Below are 20,560 nucleotides of genomic sequence, written 5' to 3'. Positions count from 1 at the left end.
TAGTCGTGTAGGGTCGGTCTTGTAAAGCCTCGAATGGTTCATGATTGAGTGCATAAATTTGATCCTGAACTACTCGAGAAGTATCTAGTTTCAGGTCCTGAAGGCCCCTACTATACATGTCATAAACTTGATAGCACCAATTGGTGTGGCGATTTTTTGGATAGATCCAATCAAAACTCACCTTGAGACTGGATGGTTCCCTGATGATGCCCAGGAGGCACGCAAGTTATTGGTGAGAGCATTGAGATATTCATTAATTAAAGGCCTTCTATACAAAAGGTCTTTTGTTATTACGTACTTCAAATGCTTGAGACCTCTCGAGGCAGAAGATGCGCTTAAGGAACCTCGTGAGGGGATTTGTGGACATCATTTGAGGGGAAGGGCCCTTGCTCACAAGATAACTCTATTGGGGCTCTACTAGCCAATACGACTGATGCCAAAGGCATGCTCTAATAGTATGACAGCCCCCAGAGAGGCTCACATCCATCAGCACACCCATCACTTTTGTAATGTGGGGAATGGATATACTTGGTCCATTTCATGTGGCATCGGGACATAGGAAGTTCATTGTGGTAGCCATAGATTACTTCAAAAAGTGGATTGAGGCTAAGGCACTAGCCAAAATAACCATCAAAAAAATTACCCAATTCTTCTGGGAAAATGTGATATGCGGTTTGGTATCCCATGCATCCTTATCACGGATATTGAGCGACAATTTGATAATGCAGAGTTCAAGAAATACTGTGACAATAATAGTATAGAGTTTTGCTTCACCTCGGTTGCACACCTACAGGAAAATGGGCAGGCGAAAGTTGCTAATCGAATCATTCTTAATGGATTTAAGAAAAGGGTTGAATGCTCGAGGAGCACTTGGGTGGATGAGCTGTTGCCTATAGTAGGGGCATATCATACCACCTGCAAAGTGATGAAAGAAGCTACCCCATTTATGCTGGCTTACGGAGCCGAAGCTGTAGTACCTCTAGAAATCACCCATGGGTCGCCTAGGGTCGAAGCTTATAAACCATAAAATAATGAAAAAGACATGAGGCTCGCTCTCGATCTCATTGACGAGATCAGAGATGGGGCCAATGCCTGCAGTGCAGAGCATCAACGAAGAGCCTCCCTCTATTATAATAGAAGGGTTAAGAAAATGTTCTTTCAACAAGGAGACCTGATCTTAAGGAATATTGAGGCATCAAGAGTCAAGGAAATAAGAAAACTAGCCCCCTAACTGGGGAGGGCTTTATAAGGTCGGGAATATATTAGGACGAGGATCTTACAAGTTAGAGACCTTGAACGGTGATGAAGTTTCCCACACTTGGCACGCTTGAAACCTGAAGGTTTATTATGTTTAGGACGTTCATAATATGTTCCTAGTACTTAGTAGTAGATATAAATAAGGTCGACGAAACCATCTTAAGTAAGGGTTGAACCCATTTTTCAAATATATTATCAATTTATGCAAGTTTGTTTCTATCATCTTTTCTACCAATTTATTTAAGAATGAGCATCTAAAGAATGCAAGTCTCGAAGAACCAAATGCCGAAAATAAAAGACAAGTATGAAATCAAACCAAACGATGCATAAATAAGATCCCGAAGGATCATAAATTAGTCCCGAGGGACAGTTAGGTTGCAATCCATAAAGTTCAAATAAACAAAGTTCTGAATAGAAAAGCCACAAGTGGCATCAAAAGCCATGCAAGGCTATCATAGTTAATTATCTGAAGAATCCTCCTCCTCCTCCTCGTTCCCCTATCCCTGAGCGACCTCGTCATCCTCTTCTTCACCATCTTCATCTAAGCCAGCCTCGGAGGAAGAGCTACTACTCCCTAGGACCGGCTCCCAGATCTTCCCATAAAGAGACGCCTTAGTTCTAGGGCTTCCTGGAGGAGCTTTGTCCTTAGACACAGAACCCCCGCGACTCGAAATGGATAAGGACTGCTAGCGGGAAGTCTCAGGTATAGACCCGGAATCCTGTCCGGATGGATCAACCACAGTACCTACCTAAGGGCAAGTGAAAAGGCTCGGGTCAACCATGTCTCTATATAGGCTATGGACGTCCTTGACGCCCCTTTTCCATCCAATCTCCAGGTCATAGGGTGCATCTGATCGTCATGATCATCCATCATCTAGAGAAACTCTTTTGATCCGTGATACACGTTCATGAGTTTTCTCCACTCCATCTTTTTCCATTTCATCTCCTTGGAGTGCTTCTTCTCGAGAAAAGTGGCTTTGTCATCCGCTTAATGTGCCTTAGACTCCCACTCTTCTGAAGAGATCTTCATCTTGTTTATTGAGGCTTGTAGTGATGCGTAGTCGCTCCTCATCTTGATGCTTTTGTGTAAAAGATGTAGCAAAGTAGGCATTAACCTAACAAAGAAAACAGAAAGAGAAGTAATAAAAAAGGCTAACTCCACGGAAGACATGGGTAAGATAATAAGACCGACCACTCAAGAAGGCCGAGTCCCCAACACTGAGAGTCTTGGCCGGCCAAGACCAGGATGGGCCGAGTCCTCCATATGGAGGCCTTTTCCCAACCAGAAGCTTCACGGAGGTTGGTCAGAGCCTCCTAGAGGACTTTCTGAGACCCACTTGTGAAAATTTTGTGGAAATTCTGAAGAAAAATTACTAAAAGAAGTGCACTTGAATGAAAATTTTTACAAGTTAAGAGTACTCGATACAAGGCATAAGCCCCAAACATCTCTCCCTTGAGTAAGTTCTCACCCGATGAGAAATGAACAAGGTCTGGGGGAGTAATATAATTCTTGGACCATTCAAGAGCAAGGGTTGGAGTCCCGAACACCGAGTCATTGGTGGATATGTCCCACGAAGGTTCAAAGGGGATCTTCACATTTCCATCCAAATCTTTGACCCTTTTCTTTCCGGAGCCAGAGGCGTCAAGCAATGCTGGGACTTTGGGAATGCGATTAGCCTGCTTGGCAGCTTCCCTAACCATCCTTCCAGTGATCATGTCACTCTTGTCAGTCAATGCATCCAAGGCTTCAGGAGAATAAATAAAATAAAGGAAAGATAGATATAAGAATAAACTTGACCAAGTTTGAGATAGAATAAAAATGAATACCCATTTTAGAGAGGTAGCTAATACCGGCCTCGATGAGCTTTGTCGTTGTAACAAATTTCCAATAAGGGGTTTGTCCATCATCCTTAATAAAATGGTAATGATCATAGAGCTCAGCATCTGTGAGGTGAAGAATGTAGTGAGCACTACGGGACAGCTGAAATCACGTCTAAAATATCTTCCCTAGTCACCTTCCTTCCACTCTAAGACCACAAAAAATTTTTTCTACTGATGGACCGAGTGGTGAAGAGAGTGAATGTTTATAATATGAGGAACATGGGGCCTGTGTTGTAGTAGAACCCAATCGGGCCTAGAGGAAGGGGATGCCTTCAACATGAATATGCTTCGAAATATCGAAACACTTAAAGGAATACCAAGGTCATTGCACCTTACGATAAAAACAATGATGAAAGCCCACCCGTTGGGGTAAATCTGACATGGGTGAACCTTCAGATCGACAAAAAGTCTGGGAATGAAACAGTGCAGTGGGAACCTTAACCCCGGATTTCAACAATGCCTTGTACATATACAGTCTGGTGGTACTAAGGTTGCAAGTCCTCTCATTGGACTTGGCCTTGCAAACCTTTATACAGTAAGTCCAAGGATAACTTGACCGAATCTCATCAACATCCTCTTCATCGAGCACACTTTTATGCTTGAATGCATCAAAGTGCATGGTGGTCAGATACTCATCATCCTGATCATCTAGCATGCTCTTTAGGCTGTTGGAAAAACGATTAAGAGAGCATGGAAAAATAAAAGTTATACCTTTTAGTGACCGAATTGTGGCTCGCTTGTGCATAGCTTCCTAAGGACATCCTAAAACACTTGGGAAGTTGAGAGCTTCTAAACTTGAGAAAATTTTAAAGGAGTTGAGAAATAAAGGTGTGAATGAAAATGAGCACTTCTCATCTTCTTTTATAGGAAAATAAGTACCTGCTACAACAGGTCACAACTCTGCCTGGTTCGTGCTTGCAGGTATTTGTATGAAAAACGATCAAGAACTAAGAGAAAATGATATAATAAACGAACAAAGCGATGCAGAACGTCATTTATCATATTAGTCCACCAATAAAAACCTTGATGAAGGCTAAAAACAAGTCGTTAGTCTTAATTTGGCTATTAATTACGCTAATCACAATGATTAATGAAAACCTTGAAGATTAGAGAAAAAATAAGCTCTTAATCCAATATCAATGGCCATCTATAACCACGACTCAATTACGGGAACATTCTGAGGAGCAAGTACTGTGAATAGTAGAACGTTCACGAGAACAGGAGCAGAACGTTTACTAGAACAAGAGTAGAACGTGCACCAAAAAAGAGTAGAATATTCACCATAACAAGCATTAAATGTTCATGGGGATGAATACAAAAAGTTCAGAGAATGTTCACCTCCCATCTAACCAGGACCACCATGGAGGTGGCTCCATGGCCGACCAAGAGTAGGAGGGGCACATGGAGGCCTCTGGCTGACCAGAACCTCTTGTAAGGTTTATCTAGGGCCTCCTGAAGGATTTTCGGTGACCGTCCTAGGAAATTTCTGAAAGTTTTTTGAAAATTTGGCGCCCAACGAGAATGAGTTTCGTGAAGACAAGAACGTCCACGAGAACAAATTTCGTGAAGGCTAAAACATCCACGAGAAAATGTTTCGTGAAGACTAGAACGTCCACGGAAACAAGTTTTGTGAAGAGCAAAACATTCACTAGAACAAGAGCAGAACGTTCACTATAACAAGACCAGAATGTTCACTAGAACAAGTACAGAGCATTCACAAGAACAAGAACAGAAAAGTTTCAAGAGGATCCATGACCCGGCAGACCTGGACCACCACAGAGGTGGCTCCATGTCCGACCAAGAGTCGGAGGAGCATAGGGGGCTTAGGGCTGAGTAGAGCCTTCTGCAAAAAAAATTCAGGACGTTTCACCTCCGGCCGAGCAGGGGAGGTCGAGCCCTCCACATGGGAGGCTATGTCCGACCAGAACCTCCTGGGAGGTTGGTCCAAAGCCAGCTGGAAGATTTCCGGTGACCCTCCCGGGAATTTTGGAAAAAGTTGGAAAAAATTTGATTGTTTGAAATTTTCATGATTTTAAACTTAGCCTCATTTAGGGCCGATTAGTGAGAATTAGCCCTGATTAGGGTTGATTAGTGTATAGTACACATAATTAACCTAAATCAAGGGTAATTAATGGCTTGTGTTATGTAATTAGCCCCATTTAGGGTTGTTTAACTTGTTCGCGCACATGATTAGCGTGAATAAGGATAATTAGTGCTTTGTGCAACTAATTAGTCTTGATTAAGACAGATTAACCTCGATTAGGGAAGATTAGCCTCGATTAAGGCCAAATAGCGTACTCTAACTTAAAATTAGGCTATTTTAAGCCTAATTAGAAGATTGAACATTGAAACTAGCCCCGTTTAGGGCCGATTAGCCCCGATTAGGTCATGTTAGCAGCCTTCACCCTATAATTAACCTTGAAGAAGGTTGAGGGGTGATAAATGCTCACTTTTTAGTCCCAATTAGGACCGTTTAGTGTCAAACACTATTCAAATAGCTTGTGCAAAGGCCCTAAGTGTGTATACGCATACTAAGAATATAAGTCATTGTAAACGGGTAGGTCGGTCCACACTTTATGATAAAACGATGATATCAATGAAGGGCCGATACCCGAGAAGAGCCGAAAGTAGCCCGAGTCACAAATAGACTATTATGACTTCCATGAAAACTCGAGTAGTTTCCCTGGAAGTTGTGGGGCAAATGATATGGATAGAAAATACATCCTAAAGACACATTAAATGTCACATTAATTACGCTTGGAATTCTTGTCCAAGGCCTAATACAAACCAGGCCGGTCAAGGCTCGTAACACACTAAAGACGGCCCAAACAGTCAAGGCCCACGAGCAGAGGTTGTCAAGGTCCACAAATATGAATTGTTCATGGACTAGGGCCAATACGGATGAAAGAGCAGAGACATGACATCCAACATGGATACTAACTCCTACAAGGAAGAATCTAGAATCCCTTCCCTTATAGAAGTCCTAATTACCATCTAAGTTGGAGGCTTGTCCACCAAGTCTCCCAACACCAGTCTAACCTTAGACTCACATCTACATAAAGGGCTCTACCTCTCAAACTAGGACTTCGTTTTTGGCTTAATTCTCTACAATACAGAGATACGTAGGCATCTTGCGAGGACAGCCAGTCCCCACCGTGAGAACAGTCATTAAAGTCTAAAGCTCACAAACCCTAATATTAAATACTAACGAATCCTAGTTTTATTCCACAACACTAATATTTATATCACAGTAAATTAAGATATAATAAATTATAAAAAGAATAATCGATAGAACATAAACATTAATAATCCAAATGTCATAAACAAAACATAATAATGTTATCTCTAGGGTACAAACACTAACATTCATTATCTTAAAATTCAAGTGTAAGAGCTTCTTGTGCCATAAACAACTTTGTTTCGATGAAGCTTTGTTATAGAAATACCTCATTACTCCATCAAAGGTAAAACTCAAGTCAACTACGAAAATATTACCTTTTCTTACTCCATGTAAACAAGCTTCTCATCTTTCCTGTTTGAGATCAAACATTTTTCCTTTCTGAAGTAAATATTGTATTCTTTATCAAAAAACTATCTGATTTTCAAATTGTCGTATCCCGTAATAGATATTGTGTTGTCATCTCCAAAGGTAACTGTAAGGATAGCTTTTTTAACCACACATGTGGGCATGGATTTTCTCTTCTCATGTGTCTTGAACACCCGCTGTCCAGAATCCACATGATTTTTTTATTTCATATTTTACCTTGCAATCACAGATTGATTAAAAAAGACTTTAGTACCCAAACATGTTTGGATTCTGAAAGTTTAAGGTTATTGACGAGATCAACTTCTGATTTAACCTTAACAAGCTTCGCTTTCACTTTGACTATTTCCTTCTCAGTGTCATTCTTGACAGATGTGTCATCAGACTTCGAGATAAATATAATCTTCCCAGCTTTAGGAGGTACTACAGTCTTCGCCTTTGTGTGCTCATTAATCATGTTTGTCTTAGTGTCAGTGCAAGGGCTAGAAGTTGCATGAAAAACTTAAAAATACTCAAATATAATAACAAATGCACATGGTATACAACAAGCTATGCCACAGGGCTCATAAAAACTAGGCATGTTAGGCATGGCAGGCTAACTAAAAGGTGCAACAGATTTTACTTTAACCTTAGTACATGTATGTGTAAGATGTTCAACAGAATTGTAATTATTCCATAATTATTTAGATGCAGATGAAGAAGATGCAAAATTTGATGTCTTATTCACACATACCTTGCCATTCCTGTTCTTCTTAGACATTACCTTAACACTCTCATCAGCCTTAGAGTCATATATGGTCTCTGTTTTCTTAAGTGTGTCGGGTCCTTGTTTATCCACTTTCATTCCTTGTTCAGTTTTAGATTTTTCTTTGGTAACTGAAATCCTATGGGTCTTAGGGGATTCCTCTACCACTCCCTATTCTTATCCCCAGCAAGCAATACTTCATGAACTTAGAAACTCACTTCATTTAAAGGTTATAAAACATGTTCAATAAACAACGAAAATGCTACATCCTTAACAACATATAGTACCTTTTAATTGACAAACATATTTGTCTCTGAAGCACCAACATGTTTCTTACCATCTAGATTAGAATAATCGAGTCATATCGCAGTCTTATTGCTAAGTCTCTGACTATCTATTATAACCTTCTGAATCAAAGCTGAATTCTTAAAGGCCTGTAACTTCTTTTCTAGGTCAACAATTTATGAAACATCCCGCACTTCCGGACTATTAATTCTAAATCGATACAAAAACAAAGTACAATTACTAATCCAAAAATTACAAAGATTACAATATGAACGTGTAGCTAACAACGGAAGTCCAAAAGTCAATCTACTCCAATTCTAAGTCCTCGAACTCCAATGATATCCAACTCGAACTCTTAGACGAAACCTGAAAATTGAAGAATGAGTGGAGAAGCCCAATAAGCAACTACCGTCCAACAGCTTAAAATAATTTTTTTTTATATTTTTTTTAAAAAACAACTTAGACATGCGACACATAACATAGATCATATTGGATTATACAAATATTCGATAACAAATATCACAAAATATATTTCCAATGACAAGGATCAAAATGAATCACACAATATATTCAATAATCCACATCATCACAATTATTAATCAATCAATAAATCTTAATAACAAATTATTATCTTTAGTCCCACAGTCCTAAATCACACCTTATGCCACACTTTTCCAGTGACTGACATTTTATACTTTATGCCACACTTCCCAAGTGACTGGGTTCTAACTTTTATTCGAAGGGGGCTAATTTACGTCCCTCATCAAGTGAAACCGAAACTTGACAAGGTATCGATGTGTTCCGGAACGTGCACAAACTAGTTCTAAGTTCTATGTATCACACTACCCAGTGATCGTGTTCTAAATCTTATACATGACTAAGACTGGGGATTTCCAAAAAAAATGTTATCATATTAATCATATATCCATATCATACTTATAATAACTAAACAAATATCGGAGAACATCTAATCATGCATAGTAAGGCACGTTACACAATATATACGGAGCAATAAAGATTTACTTACGTAATCAAACAGATAATTCATGTTTCAAAATATACTGAACAATGAATAGTCACTTACAGAACACGTAAGCAAATAAATAATACAAAGCAACGGAAAGTTACTTGTCTCAATCACGCAAACAAACAATCCATGCTATGACACATATCGAATACTCAACAACCCATCAAACACGAAACATCTAAAACTTGAAAATTTCCACGATTCCAATTCTGCCCAGATATTTTTTTGCCTATTTGATCCTCTAAACAACATTTTCTTAAAAAACATGAAACAAGAAAGTTGAATAGAACGAAAAGACATTTCCGAAAAGTCTAGAACCAACAAATTTCGACTTTCGATGAATTTTCTACAATTTTTACAAGATTGTTGATTCTTGTGTAAAAGATCCCTACAAATTTTAATATTAAAAACGAGGAAGACGAATAGGATATATTTATAGCGATACAAAAACCCTACTTCCTAACCTACAAGTTATTCATATTAAAGTCTGATCCAAATTTTAGGCCTATTAGTCTAATTCAACTTTTAAATCCTAATCTTTATCTAATTTTAATTCTTTTAATTCTATTATTCTATTATTAATCTAATTCTAAAAATTACGGGATATTACATACTACCCTCCTTGAAAAGAATTTGGTCCCCAAATCCATAACAATCCTATACGTCTACTCCCTCTAATCTTTTACAGATCAAACTTAAACTATGGTCCACATGAACGCATCCTAGAGAATGTACTAGTCCCATTCCTAATACACTCCGAAAGACATTTTGCTCTTGATACCAACTGTAACAGCCCGCACTTCCGCACTATTAATTCTAAACTGAAACTAAAACAAAATACAATTACTAATCCAAAATTCAAATACAAAGATGACAGTACAGACGCACAGCTAACAGCGTTAGTCCAAAAGACAATCTACTCCAATTCTAAGTCCTCGAACTCCAATGATATCCAACTAGAACTCTTAGACGAAACCTGAAAATTGAAGAATGAGCGGCGAAACCCAACAAGCAACTACCGTCCAACGGCTCAAAATAATTTTTTTATATATTTCAAAACACAGCTTAGACATGTGACACATAACATAGATCATATTGGATTGTACAAATATTCGATAACAAATATCAAAAAATATATTTCCAATGACAAGGATCAAAATAAATCACACCACATATTCAATAATCCACATCATCACAATTCTTAATCAATCAATAAATCTTAATAACAAATTATTATCTTTAGTCCCACAGTCCTAAATAACACCTTATGCCACACTTTACCAGTGACCGACATCTTATACTTTATGCCACACTTCCCAAGTGACCGGTATCTAATTCTTATTCGAAAGAGGGCTAGTTTACGTCCCTCGTCAAGTGAAACCGAATCTTGACAAGGTATCGATGTTTTCCGAAACGTGCGCAAACTAGTTCTAAGTTCTATGTAGCACACTACCCAGTGATCGTGTTCTAAATCTTATACATGACTAAGACTGAGGATTTCTGAAAAAAAATGTTATCTTATTAATCACTTATCCATATCATACTTATAATAACTAAACAGATATCGGAAAACATATAATCATGCATAGTAAGTCACGTTACATAATATATACGGAACAATAAATATTCACTTACATAATCAAACAGATAATTCATGTTTCGAAATATATGGAACAACGAATAGTCACTTATAGAACACATAAGCAAACAAATAATACAGAGTAACGGAAAGTTACTTGCCTCAATTACATAAACAAACAATCCACGCTATGACATATATCAAATACTCAACAACCCATCAAACATGAAACTTCTAAAATCTTGAAAATTTCCACGATTCTAATTCTGCCCAGATCTTTTTTTGCCTGTTTGACCTTTTAAACGACATTTTTTTGAAAAACATGAAACACGAGAGTTGAAAAGAACGAAAAGACCTTTCCGAAAAGTCTAGAACCAACAAATTCTGAATTACGATGAATTTTCTACGAATTTTATAATATTTCTGATTTTTGTGTAAAAGAGCCCTCCGAATTTTAATATTAAAAATGAGGAAGACGAATATGATGTATTTATAATGATACAAAAACCCTACTTCTTAATCTACAAGTTATTCATATTAAAGTCTGATCCAAATTTTACGCATGTTAGTCTAATTCAATTTTTAAATCATAATCTTTATCTAATTGTAATTCTTTTAATTCTATTGTTCTATTATTAATCTAATTCTAAAAATTACGGATATTACAATTTGGCCTCTGAGTATAATCTCTATTTATGCATTGCATACCTTGTTCTTTAAGTATTATGTTATTCCCAAATAATACAACAAGAATTACAGAAGGGGGGTTGAATGTAATTCTGGCTTCTTTTTGAAATTTTAAAGATATTATGACTTAATATATATAACAGTGTTTGATTTGCAGTAATGTGGTATGGAAGAATAATAGAAATTAAAATACTAAGTAATAAAACACAAAACTTTAAAACTTTCGGGTGGATTTGAATGTATCCACTAGATATATATATATATATATATATATATATGAGATTGAGAACTCTGTGATGCTTTGAATAGTACACAGCTGCTTACAAGTGAACAAACAAACTTACAGAGAAATTCTCAACAGATACAACCTTATATATTTCTCTGAAAATAAGCTTTTTTAGTTACTTAGTTCTACTTGCTACTCTTGGTTTATATATCACCAAGTTACATGATAATAAGACAAGAAAATAAAATAAAAATGAATCTAGTCTAATATCATGCTTCTACATTACTCTATCCAGCATCTTTGAATATCTTCACATTTGCATGAAAATAGTAATGCTTCTTGTTCTCAAAATCCTTCTTAACAGGATGCCACATTGCTTTTGCAAGCACCCGACGCATGTGTCTGTGTTGTCACTATCAACAAATATTTTGAATATGATCATCCATCGGGACTATGGTGGTCATCCGTCGGGAGCCTTGTTGATTATCCGTCGGGAGCCTTTGTAGATCATCCGTCGGTAGTCTTTCTGTCACTTGACTCCATTTCACTTATACAGAATTATAAGACATCTTATATTTACAATTAGCCAACCTAATATGTACATCAATCTAGCAGTCATCATGACTTACAGAATCCTACAACATCTACTCAACTAAAACATGTTGTTTACAGAAATATGCTACAAAACTTATTATTGCATAAGCTACACTCTCGATGGATGTTTAGTTGTCATCCATCGAAACTATAAAGTTCCTCCATCGGGACTATATTAGATCATCTGTCGAGAGCTAAAAAACACTAAGTTAAATCTACTAAGGTGTTTTATTTAACTTATCATCAAGTTCACAACATATTCCTAACAATCTCCCTCAATTTATGTCTACTGGAATTGTAGCCATAAATTAAGAGAAACTTGATGATAACAAAACACCCTAAATGTACAGGTTGAGTTATAGTAGATAAAACTAGTAAGTGCTATAATTTATTTGAAAATTGAACAAATTAAAGTGTGCAAAGAGTTCTCACAATCATTATCAAGTTGCTCCTCTAGTCTGAGCAGATGATTTCTATTTCCTTGATTGTACGGATTTCTTCCCAAGCATCCTGTTATTTTCTTATATTTGATTTTGGAGTTGTCTGTGGAATTCAAGTTCTTCAGCATCTGATAGATCCAGTTTTTCTTGCATTTCCAATAGAGTCTCATTGCTAGAGATACTCAATTGGTCATCTAGTCTGAAGAATCTTCTAACACCCTTGTCATTCATAATTCCATCAGCCAATAAGGCCTCAAATGCACTCTATTTCCTGTGAAGGGAATTGATAGAGTCTTTGGGAGTGCATCCTTGGCTTTATTAATCCTTAGATCTTCTATCTTCTTTAGGACCAATTTTCTTGCAGTTACATTGAATCCAAAGTTTTTCTTAAAGAATGAGAAGATCTTTATCAGTACAGAGCAGCTTTCTTGAAGAATCCTGTGAAGAGGCCATGTGATTTCTTTCCCTCCCTTGTACTTGAACACCAGTCTTTCAGGAAGATTTCTGTGAGCATTATTTGCTCTCATTTCTTCTAGTTCATCCATGTAGATATTAATCACTAAAAATTCTTTGATGTCACAGATGTATAGAAGATCTCCCTTGTTGACAGTTGGTTGAGTTTTGGGTAGGCCTTTGGTTCTGAGAGTCACAGGCTTGACCTTCGTGGTTACTCTTATCTTTGTCTTCTTTGCTTTGTTGAAAATTGGTAAATTAAGTTCAGTAATTGGCAAACTTTCCCAGTCTATTGGCTCATCCTTGGGAATTATAGGCTCACCATGAAAATTCTTTGTAGGATCCGCCTTAGATTCCTCATGTACCACTGAGGGCTTGGATGTTTGAGTTGAAGTTGTAGACTGTTTCAGAATGTAGTCTTCCATTTCCTCATCACTGAAGTCCAATTTTCTTTTAGAAAATAGCTTTTATCTGAATTTCCTTTTCTGTTGAGGTTCATTTTGCACTTTCTGATCCTAAGCTTCAGTTATCATAGGTTGTTGTTCAGAAATCTCAATTGCAGTTTTCACAGCTTGAAGCTTGGCCACTATAGCAACTTGTTTTTTCTTCTGTTTGAGCTTCTTAGCATCTAAAGCAACTTGCTTCTTTTCTTGCTTGATTATCTCTTTTTCTTCCCTTTTAGCTTATGTAAACCGAGGGTGTCCAGCCACCACACAGATTTCTTTCCCATTCCTGTAGATTTTGTCAATTCTTCTTTTTAGAACTAAGTCAGATGGATCTTTAAAAAATACAATAGACCTTGTCAATAGCTTCTTTTCATCTGGCCTTGGTGTCTCAAATATAAGATCCACTGGATTTTTTTCTGATGACTTTGGATAGTTCTTCTTAGGCTTCAAAACCAGATTGGCCTCTGGAGACTTTATGCATGAAGGTTGGCCCTTTTCCAAACTACCTAGACTCATTTCCTTCACAGAGATTTGCTTGACTTGAGAGTAGTGATGAAAAATCTTGTCTGGTTTCTCAATTGGCCCAAATTTCTTTGTAATTTCTTTATCTATTTTCCTCCATTTGTCATCCAATTCCTTCTTAACTGCTGCAACATCAAGCTTTTTGAAATTTGACTTTGAATCCAACTTAGCAGCTGCTATTTGGATCAGATCAATGATGTCCAATACTGGTGGCTTTGGTAAAGTAATTTCTGGAACCATTACTTGACTGATTTGAATGTGAAGCACATCATCCCCCTCACTGATTGGCTCTCCTTGACTAACTGGGACAAGTGAGTCTTTCTCACCCTTTTTGTTAGCATCAAGTTGAGTGGAGGTTGAAGTTTGTGCAGCCACCAGCTTTTGAAACAAATGAGTTTGTTGGGCTTGATGTAAATGAATGGCAGTGAGAGAGGCTTCAACTGCTTTTAGTCTTGTATCCAGGGAATCCACTTTGGTTGCAAGATTAGAGTTCTTCCTCAATTGTCTGTTAATGTCAGACATGGTTGTGTTGGGAAATTTAGCATCCAATCTTTCACAGACATCCTTCTTGACTTGGTCAATCTCTGTCTTAATTGAAGTGACATCCAAATTGTGTTGAAGATATTGAATTTGGTGCAGTTGAAGAGAATTGAGATGTGCTTGAAGTAGCTTCTTGGTGTTGGCATTGGTTGTAGCTTGAATAGCTGTCTGAGTCTATTGAATGATATGAAAGACAGTAGTCTTGAAATGTTGCTCATCACAATCTTTAAAGAGTACCCAAGATGGAATGTTTGATCTAGAGCTAGGGCCTGCTTCTCCCTTATGTCCAATAGCTCTTCTTTATTATCATCTTCATCTCCAAAGAAGTCTTCAGACCAACCAGTGCAATAATCAACATCATCACCAGCTGTGGGAGGCATGGCAAAGATGGCATCATTTGCCCTTTGCATTGAAGTAGTTGTATGCACCAAGTTTAGCATCTTTTCTGCAGCCACATTGTCCTGTTCAGCTAGGACTTGATATGTTGACACAAGGGGAGTAAATACCTCAGCTTCAAAAGAAACAGAGTCTAAAATAGCTTAATATTCTTGCTGAAATAGCTATTTCTTGTCAGCCTCATTGACATCCATTAACTCACTTACAATGGGCTCTTCCCATTCAGTTGTACCTGTTTTTCTCTCATTTTCTCTCTTTTCTTGCATCAAGGGCTCCCCTTGACTCACCACCCTAACACCCTCACACCCTCACCTTCACCTACTAAGGTGGAACTCCTCTCACTCTCTTTTGCCAGGCTGGAAGAAATAGCCTGCATGATTTATCTCTTTTCATCTCCTTTTACATGAGAGCAACACAGCCTCTCACTCAATTCACTCCCTTCCCTCAGTCCTAAGAGTGATTGTACAACTACTAACTCATCTACACTTGTAACAATTGTTGAAATTTCAGTATGTGTAGTGAGTACTGATGGATGAGGAACATCCATCAGGGTAGTAGTTAGGATAGCCGGCGGTTGACTGCTGTTAGGCACATCCATCGGGATACAATCACTAACCGACGGATGAACAATATCCACCAGAATAGAAGAATAATATAGTTGGAGTGGAAACTATTATAGACTCTGTGCAAATTGATGATAAATTGGGAACATACATCTCAACAGTTCCTGAAAGATTTGGCAAGTGAGCCAACAAATCATCTAAAAGATGATGCTCACTTGCACTAGATTTTGGCTTCTCCAATAGAGTTAAAGAAGGAGAATTAGGGATTGATGTGTTGATCATATCCATATCCAGAGAATTTGTGGGAGTGTTTGGTATTTGTTGTGCTTCTATGATTAAAGATTTTGGCTGTGACTCCATATTTATTGGAGCCACATCAAACTGAATTTGATATGGTGCAGTGACTGAGTTTTTAGCTGCAGTTTGCACTGTGTGTGTTCCCTGTGCAACCCCAATGGTTTTAGATCTCTTCTTTCTGGCATAAGTTTGGGGTGAGCTTGTGTCCCTTACCCTCTTGGCATGTGCTCCTGGTTGGGAGCTTGTTTCAAAAGTAGCATCCTTTTGGGAGGATGTAACTAGAGTTGTGCTGATTTTCTTATTAATCATCACAGTTTGTTAGGAAACTGTGGTATGGCTAGGCTTGGGTACACTCACATCTCCATCCTTATTCTTGGGGTTTCTTTGATGTTCACCCTGTCCCTCACCTACCTTACCACCCTTCACACTCCCCTCTTTAGTTTTGGTAGATTTTACAACTGGTTTCTTTTGAGAGAAACCAGAGGGGGTTTTCTTTGTTTTGGGTTTGGAAATTTTTGTTTTGGTGGCTTGGGTAGGCATTTGTTGGGTCATTGACACAGATTCCATAGCCACACTCAAAGGCAAAGAAATTTGGGAGGTAAGATTAGTAGAGACAGTGGTGTTTACCTCACTTACCTAAGGGCCCTCCATGATTGGAAAATAGAAAAGGGGCACCTCTTTGTGATGATTTGCTCTGTTAAGATCTACAATCACTCTCCTTTCTTGAACCCAATAGTCCAGTTTGTTGGTTGGGTTCTCAATAACAATATCCTCAATAAGATGGTTAGCAAGAATCATAAAGAATCTAGCATAATAGACATTTTTAGCTCTCTTTTTAATTTCCCCTAACTTATAACCTAACTCAAACATAATCATGTCACTGAAATTATGGTAATTATCAGTAACCAACATATAAAGCATGTTAAGCATGAAAGTGTTGACAGAATCAAAATTACTTATCTTACTAGAAAACACCTTGGTAACTACATCACACAAATAACTCCACTCTTTTCTAAGACCTAGCCTTCTAATCTCACTTAACTTAGTGGTAGGAAGAGCATAGCCAATAGAATTAAGCATGGTAACTAAATTAGCATCCATGTGTGGTTTAGTAGTAGTGTTCTCAGGAATCTTAAAGCATACTTGAATTGTGTCACTGTTAATACAGAATTGCATACCTTTAAAAGTAAAAGTTATGGTTTTGTCAGTAGACTAGTACACAGCAGTAGTCCATATCTCTTCCACAACTTCACAGTAGATTGTGGATGATTCCAACATGGCATAACTGAGTTTGCATCCCTTCACAAAGTCTATCATTTTATGAAAATCTACAGATGCCGGAATTTCTTTGTTCACAAGAGCTACAAAATTGTTCTTCTCATAGATGAATCCTGACTGAGACATGATTTTGACTACTAGTGCCATTGTTAAAGTGAGGAAATTTGCAGTGAAAAAGAGGATTTTGCTTTGAGGAAGAATATAGCAGTTAGTTGCAATAGAGAATGAGAAAAATTAAAATAAACTTGAAGTAAGGCTTTTATGTATTCTCAGATTAAAATGGAATAAAAATCAAAGTTAAAAATTAAAGACCCAATCAAAAATTTCCCAAAATAGCCGTTTAAAAATAAAATAAACTGTCAAAATTCTATCAATTTCTATCGTGATATACTTACAGACTGTAAGTATATCCGATGGATAATGTTTAGTCCTTTTAATGGCTCAGATGTAGTCAATTCGACGGATGAGAATAAAGCAATTATCCGTCGGGTATAAAATAATCCAGAAAAGTAATTGATTTTTACCAAGTTATTCTATTTCGATGGGTGATCAAACTCGATGGATAATGAACCTCCGTCGAGATGTAAATTTTGACTTAGCCAAAATTTCATCTAAAATAAAAAAATTAATTAAGTTTATGGCTACATTACAACTTGCAAAATTTTAAGAAATAATTTCAGAATAATTAAGCATACCTAACTCACTTACCAACCTAGTAAAGGTGGATTCATTAAGTGGCTTGGTAAAGATATCTGCAAGCTGCTTTTCACTTGAAACAAAATGAAGTTCCATGGTACCATTCATCACATGTTCCCTAATGAAGTGGTACTTGATGTCAATATTCTTTGTTCTTGAATGCTGTATTGGATTTTCAGTGATGGCAATTGCACTTCTGTTATCACAGAAAATAGAAATTATGTCCACTTGTAGACCATAGTCCAACAGTTGGTTTTCATCCATAAAATTTGTGCACAACAACTACCAGCAGCAATATATTCAGCTTCAGGTGTAGAAGTAGAAACTGAATTTTTCTTTTTACTGAACCAGGATACAAGCTTGTTTCCTATAAATTGACAGGTTCATGTTGTACTTTTTCTATATATTTTACAACCTGCATAATCTGCATCTCAATAACCAGTTAGATCAAAATCAGAATCTCTAGGGTACCAAATGCCAAGTTTTGGTGTGCCCTTGAGATATCTGAAAATTTTCTTAATAGCTACTAAATGAGATTCTCTACGATCAGCCTGAAATCTAACACAAAGACAAGTAGCAAACATTATATCTGGCCTACTAGCTATTAAGTACAGAAGTGAGCCAACCATGTCTCTATAGCTTGAAATATCCACAGACTTTTCAGTAGTGTTTAATTCAAGTTTAGTTGCAGTGGTCATGGGAGTTTTTGCAGATATGCAATCCATTAGATCAAACTTCTTTAAAATATCATAAATGTATTTGGTTTGACTAATGAAAATTCCATCACTAACTTGCTTAACTTGTAAACCAAGAAAGTAAGTTAGTTCTCCCATCATGCTCATTTCATACTTACTTTGCATCAATTTGGCAAATGTTTTGCAAAGTTTTTCATCTGTAGAGCCAAATATAATATCATCTACATAAATCTGAACAACTATACTAGAGCCATTTACATTTCTAAAGAATAAAGTTTTGTCAACAATACCTCTTGTGAAGTGATTTTCTAAGAGAAACTTTGACAAGGTATCATACCGGGCTCAAGGTGCTTGCTTCAATCCATAAAGTGCTTTCAAAAGATAGTAGACATATTCTGGAAAATTTGGATCTTCAAAATCAGGAGGCTGACTGACATAGACTTCCTCCTCTAAATCTCCATTCATAATGGCACTTTTGACATCCATTTGATAGACTTTGAAATTGGCATGGGCTGCATAGGCTAAGAAAATTCTGATGGCTTAAAATCTTGCAACAGGAGCAAAGGTTTCATCAAAATCTATTCCTTCTTGTTGAAAGTAGCCCTTAGCAACCAATCTAGCTTTGTTCCTGACAACTATGCCATTTTCATCCATCTTGTTTCTGAATACCCACTCTATGTCAATTGGATTATTTCCTTTAGGCTAGGGTACCAGCTTCCATACCTTATTCCTTTCAAATTGGTTTAGCTCCTCCTGCATAGCTAAAACCCAATCAGGATCCAACAGAGCTTCTTCTACCTTCTTTGGTTCTTCCTTTAAGAGAAAGCTTTTATACAGACATTCTTCTTGAATTTCTTTCCTTGTTTGAACTCTAGAAGATGCATCACCAATAATGAGCTCAAAAGAGTGATCTCTAGTCCATTTTCTCTGTTGTGGTAGATTAGCAGTAGATAAAGAGGCATCATCATTGTCTTGATGTATGACTGAGTTTTGATTAGAAGAAACTCCCCCTGATTTTGTGAATCTTTGATTTGAAGATGGAGTTCTTTCTGTAAGTGATCTGTTTTGACTCTCAGCATCTCTCATTGTCCCGACGGATAATGCACTTTGTATCTCGACGGATGAAGTTGATTGTCTACCGACGGATGATACATTATGCAACTCGACAGATGCTGAATTTTGAGCATCATTGGAGATTGTCTTTTCTGCATTATCCTTAGCCATTATTTCTTTATCACTATCATCGTCACTATCTTCACAAATCATCTCCACATTGTCAAATTTGAGGCTCTCATGGAAATCTCCATCTTTTAGTCCTTCAATCTTTTTATCATCAAATAGAACATGTACAGATTCCATAATAATGTTGGTTCTTAGATTGTAGACTCTATATGCTTTTCCAATAGCATATCCAATAAAAATTCCTTCATCTGCTTTGGCATCAAACTTTCCATGTTGATCAATTTGATTCCTTAAGATAAAGCATTTACAGCCAAAGATATGTAGAAAATTTAATGTTGGCTTCCTATTCTTGAACAATTGGTAGGGTGTCATGCATTTTGCTTGATTAACCAAAGAAATATTCTGAGTGTAGCATGCAGTATTTACAGCTTCAGCCCAAAAATATGTTGGTAACTTTGATTCTTCCATCATTGTTCTTGCAGCTTCAGTGAGAGACCTATTCTTCCTTTCCACCACTCCATTTTGTTGTAGAGTTCTGGATGCAAAAAACTCATGCATGATTCCATTTTCTTCACAAAATACTCTCATTACAGAATTCTTGAACTCAGTTCCATTTTCACTCCTGATTCTTCTGACCTTGAAGTTGGGATGATTGTTAACTTGCCTTATTTGATTGGTGATGATTTCACTAGCCTCATCTTTTGACTTTAGAAAATATGTCCAAGAGAACTTTGAAAAATCATCCACAATTACTAGGCAATACCTCTTCTTTGAGATAGATAACACATTTACTGGTCCAAACAAGTTCATGTGAAGTAACTGTAAAGGTTTTTCAATTGATGATTCAAGCTTCTTTCTGAATGATGTTTTAATCTGCTTTCCCTTTTGGCAGGCATCACATAATCCATCCTTTGAAAACTCCACTTGAGGAATACCTCTAACCAAATCTTTCTTGACTAGCTCATTCATGGTCTTGAAGTTTAGATGTGATAGCTTTTTGTGCCATAGCCACTTTTCATCTTGACTTGCCTTGCTAAATAGACAAGTAACAGATTCTGCATTTGATGAGTTGAAATCAGCTAAGTACACATATCCTTTTCTCACCCCAGTGAGAACCACTTTGTTGTTTCTCTTGTTCGTCACAACACAGGCTTTAGAACAGAAAGTGACTGAGTTGCCCTTATCATAAAGCTGGCTGATACTCAACAAATTATGCTTGAGTCCATC

General features: G+C 37.2%; 1 protein-coding gene across 1 annotated transcript; it reads left to right on the top strand.

Annotated features, from left to right (window-relative positions):
- The first annotated feature begins 667 nt into the window (after positions 1 to 667).
- Positions 668 to 1,027, top strand: LOC141700710 (uncharacterized). Its single transcript, XM_074504414.1, has one exon. It carries the CDS (start codon positions 668 to 670, stop codon positions 1,025 to 1,027), a length of 360 nt encoding a protein of 119 aa, XP_074360515.1.
- The last annotated feature ends 19,533 nt before the right edge of the window (positions 1,028 to 20,560 follow it).

Source organism: Apium graveolens, chromosome 2 (genome assembly GCF_009905375.1).
Source record: "Apium graveolens cultivar Ventura chromosome 2, ASM990537v1, whole genome shotgun sequence".
Classification (NCBI taxonomy): domain Eukaryota; kingdom Viridiplantae; phylum Streptophyta; class Magnoliopsida; order Apiales; family Apiaceae; genus Apium; species Apium graveolens.
The sequence above is the reverse complement of the archived record's forward strand: the minus strand, read 5'-3'. Positions and strand labels throughout refer to the sequence as shown.

Bases quoted from the DNA above. Each gene is read 5' to 3' on its own strand.
- LOC141700710 (XM_074504414.1), top strand. From the start codon at position 668: ATGCGGTTTGGTATCCCATGCATCCTTATCACGGATATTGAGCGACAA.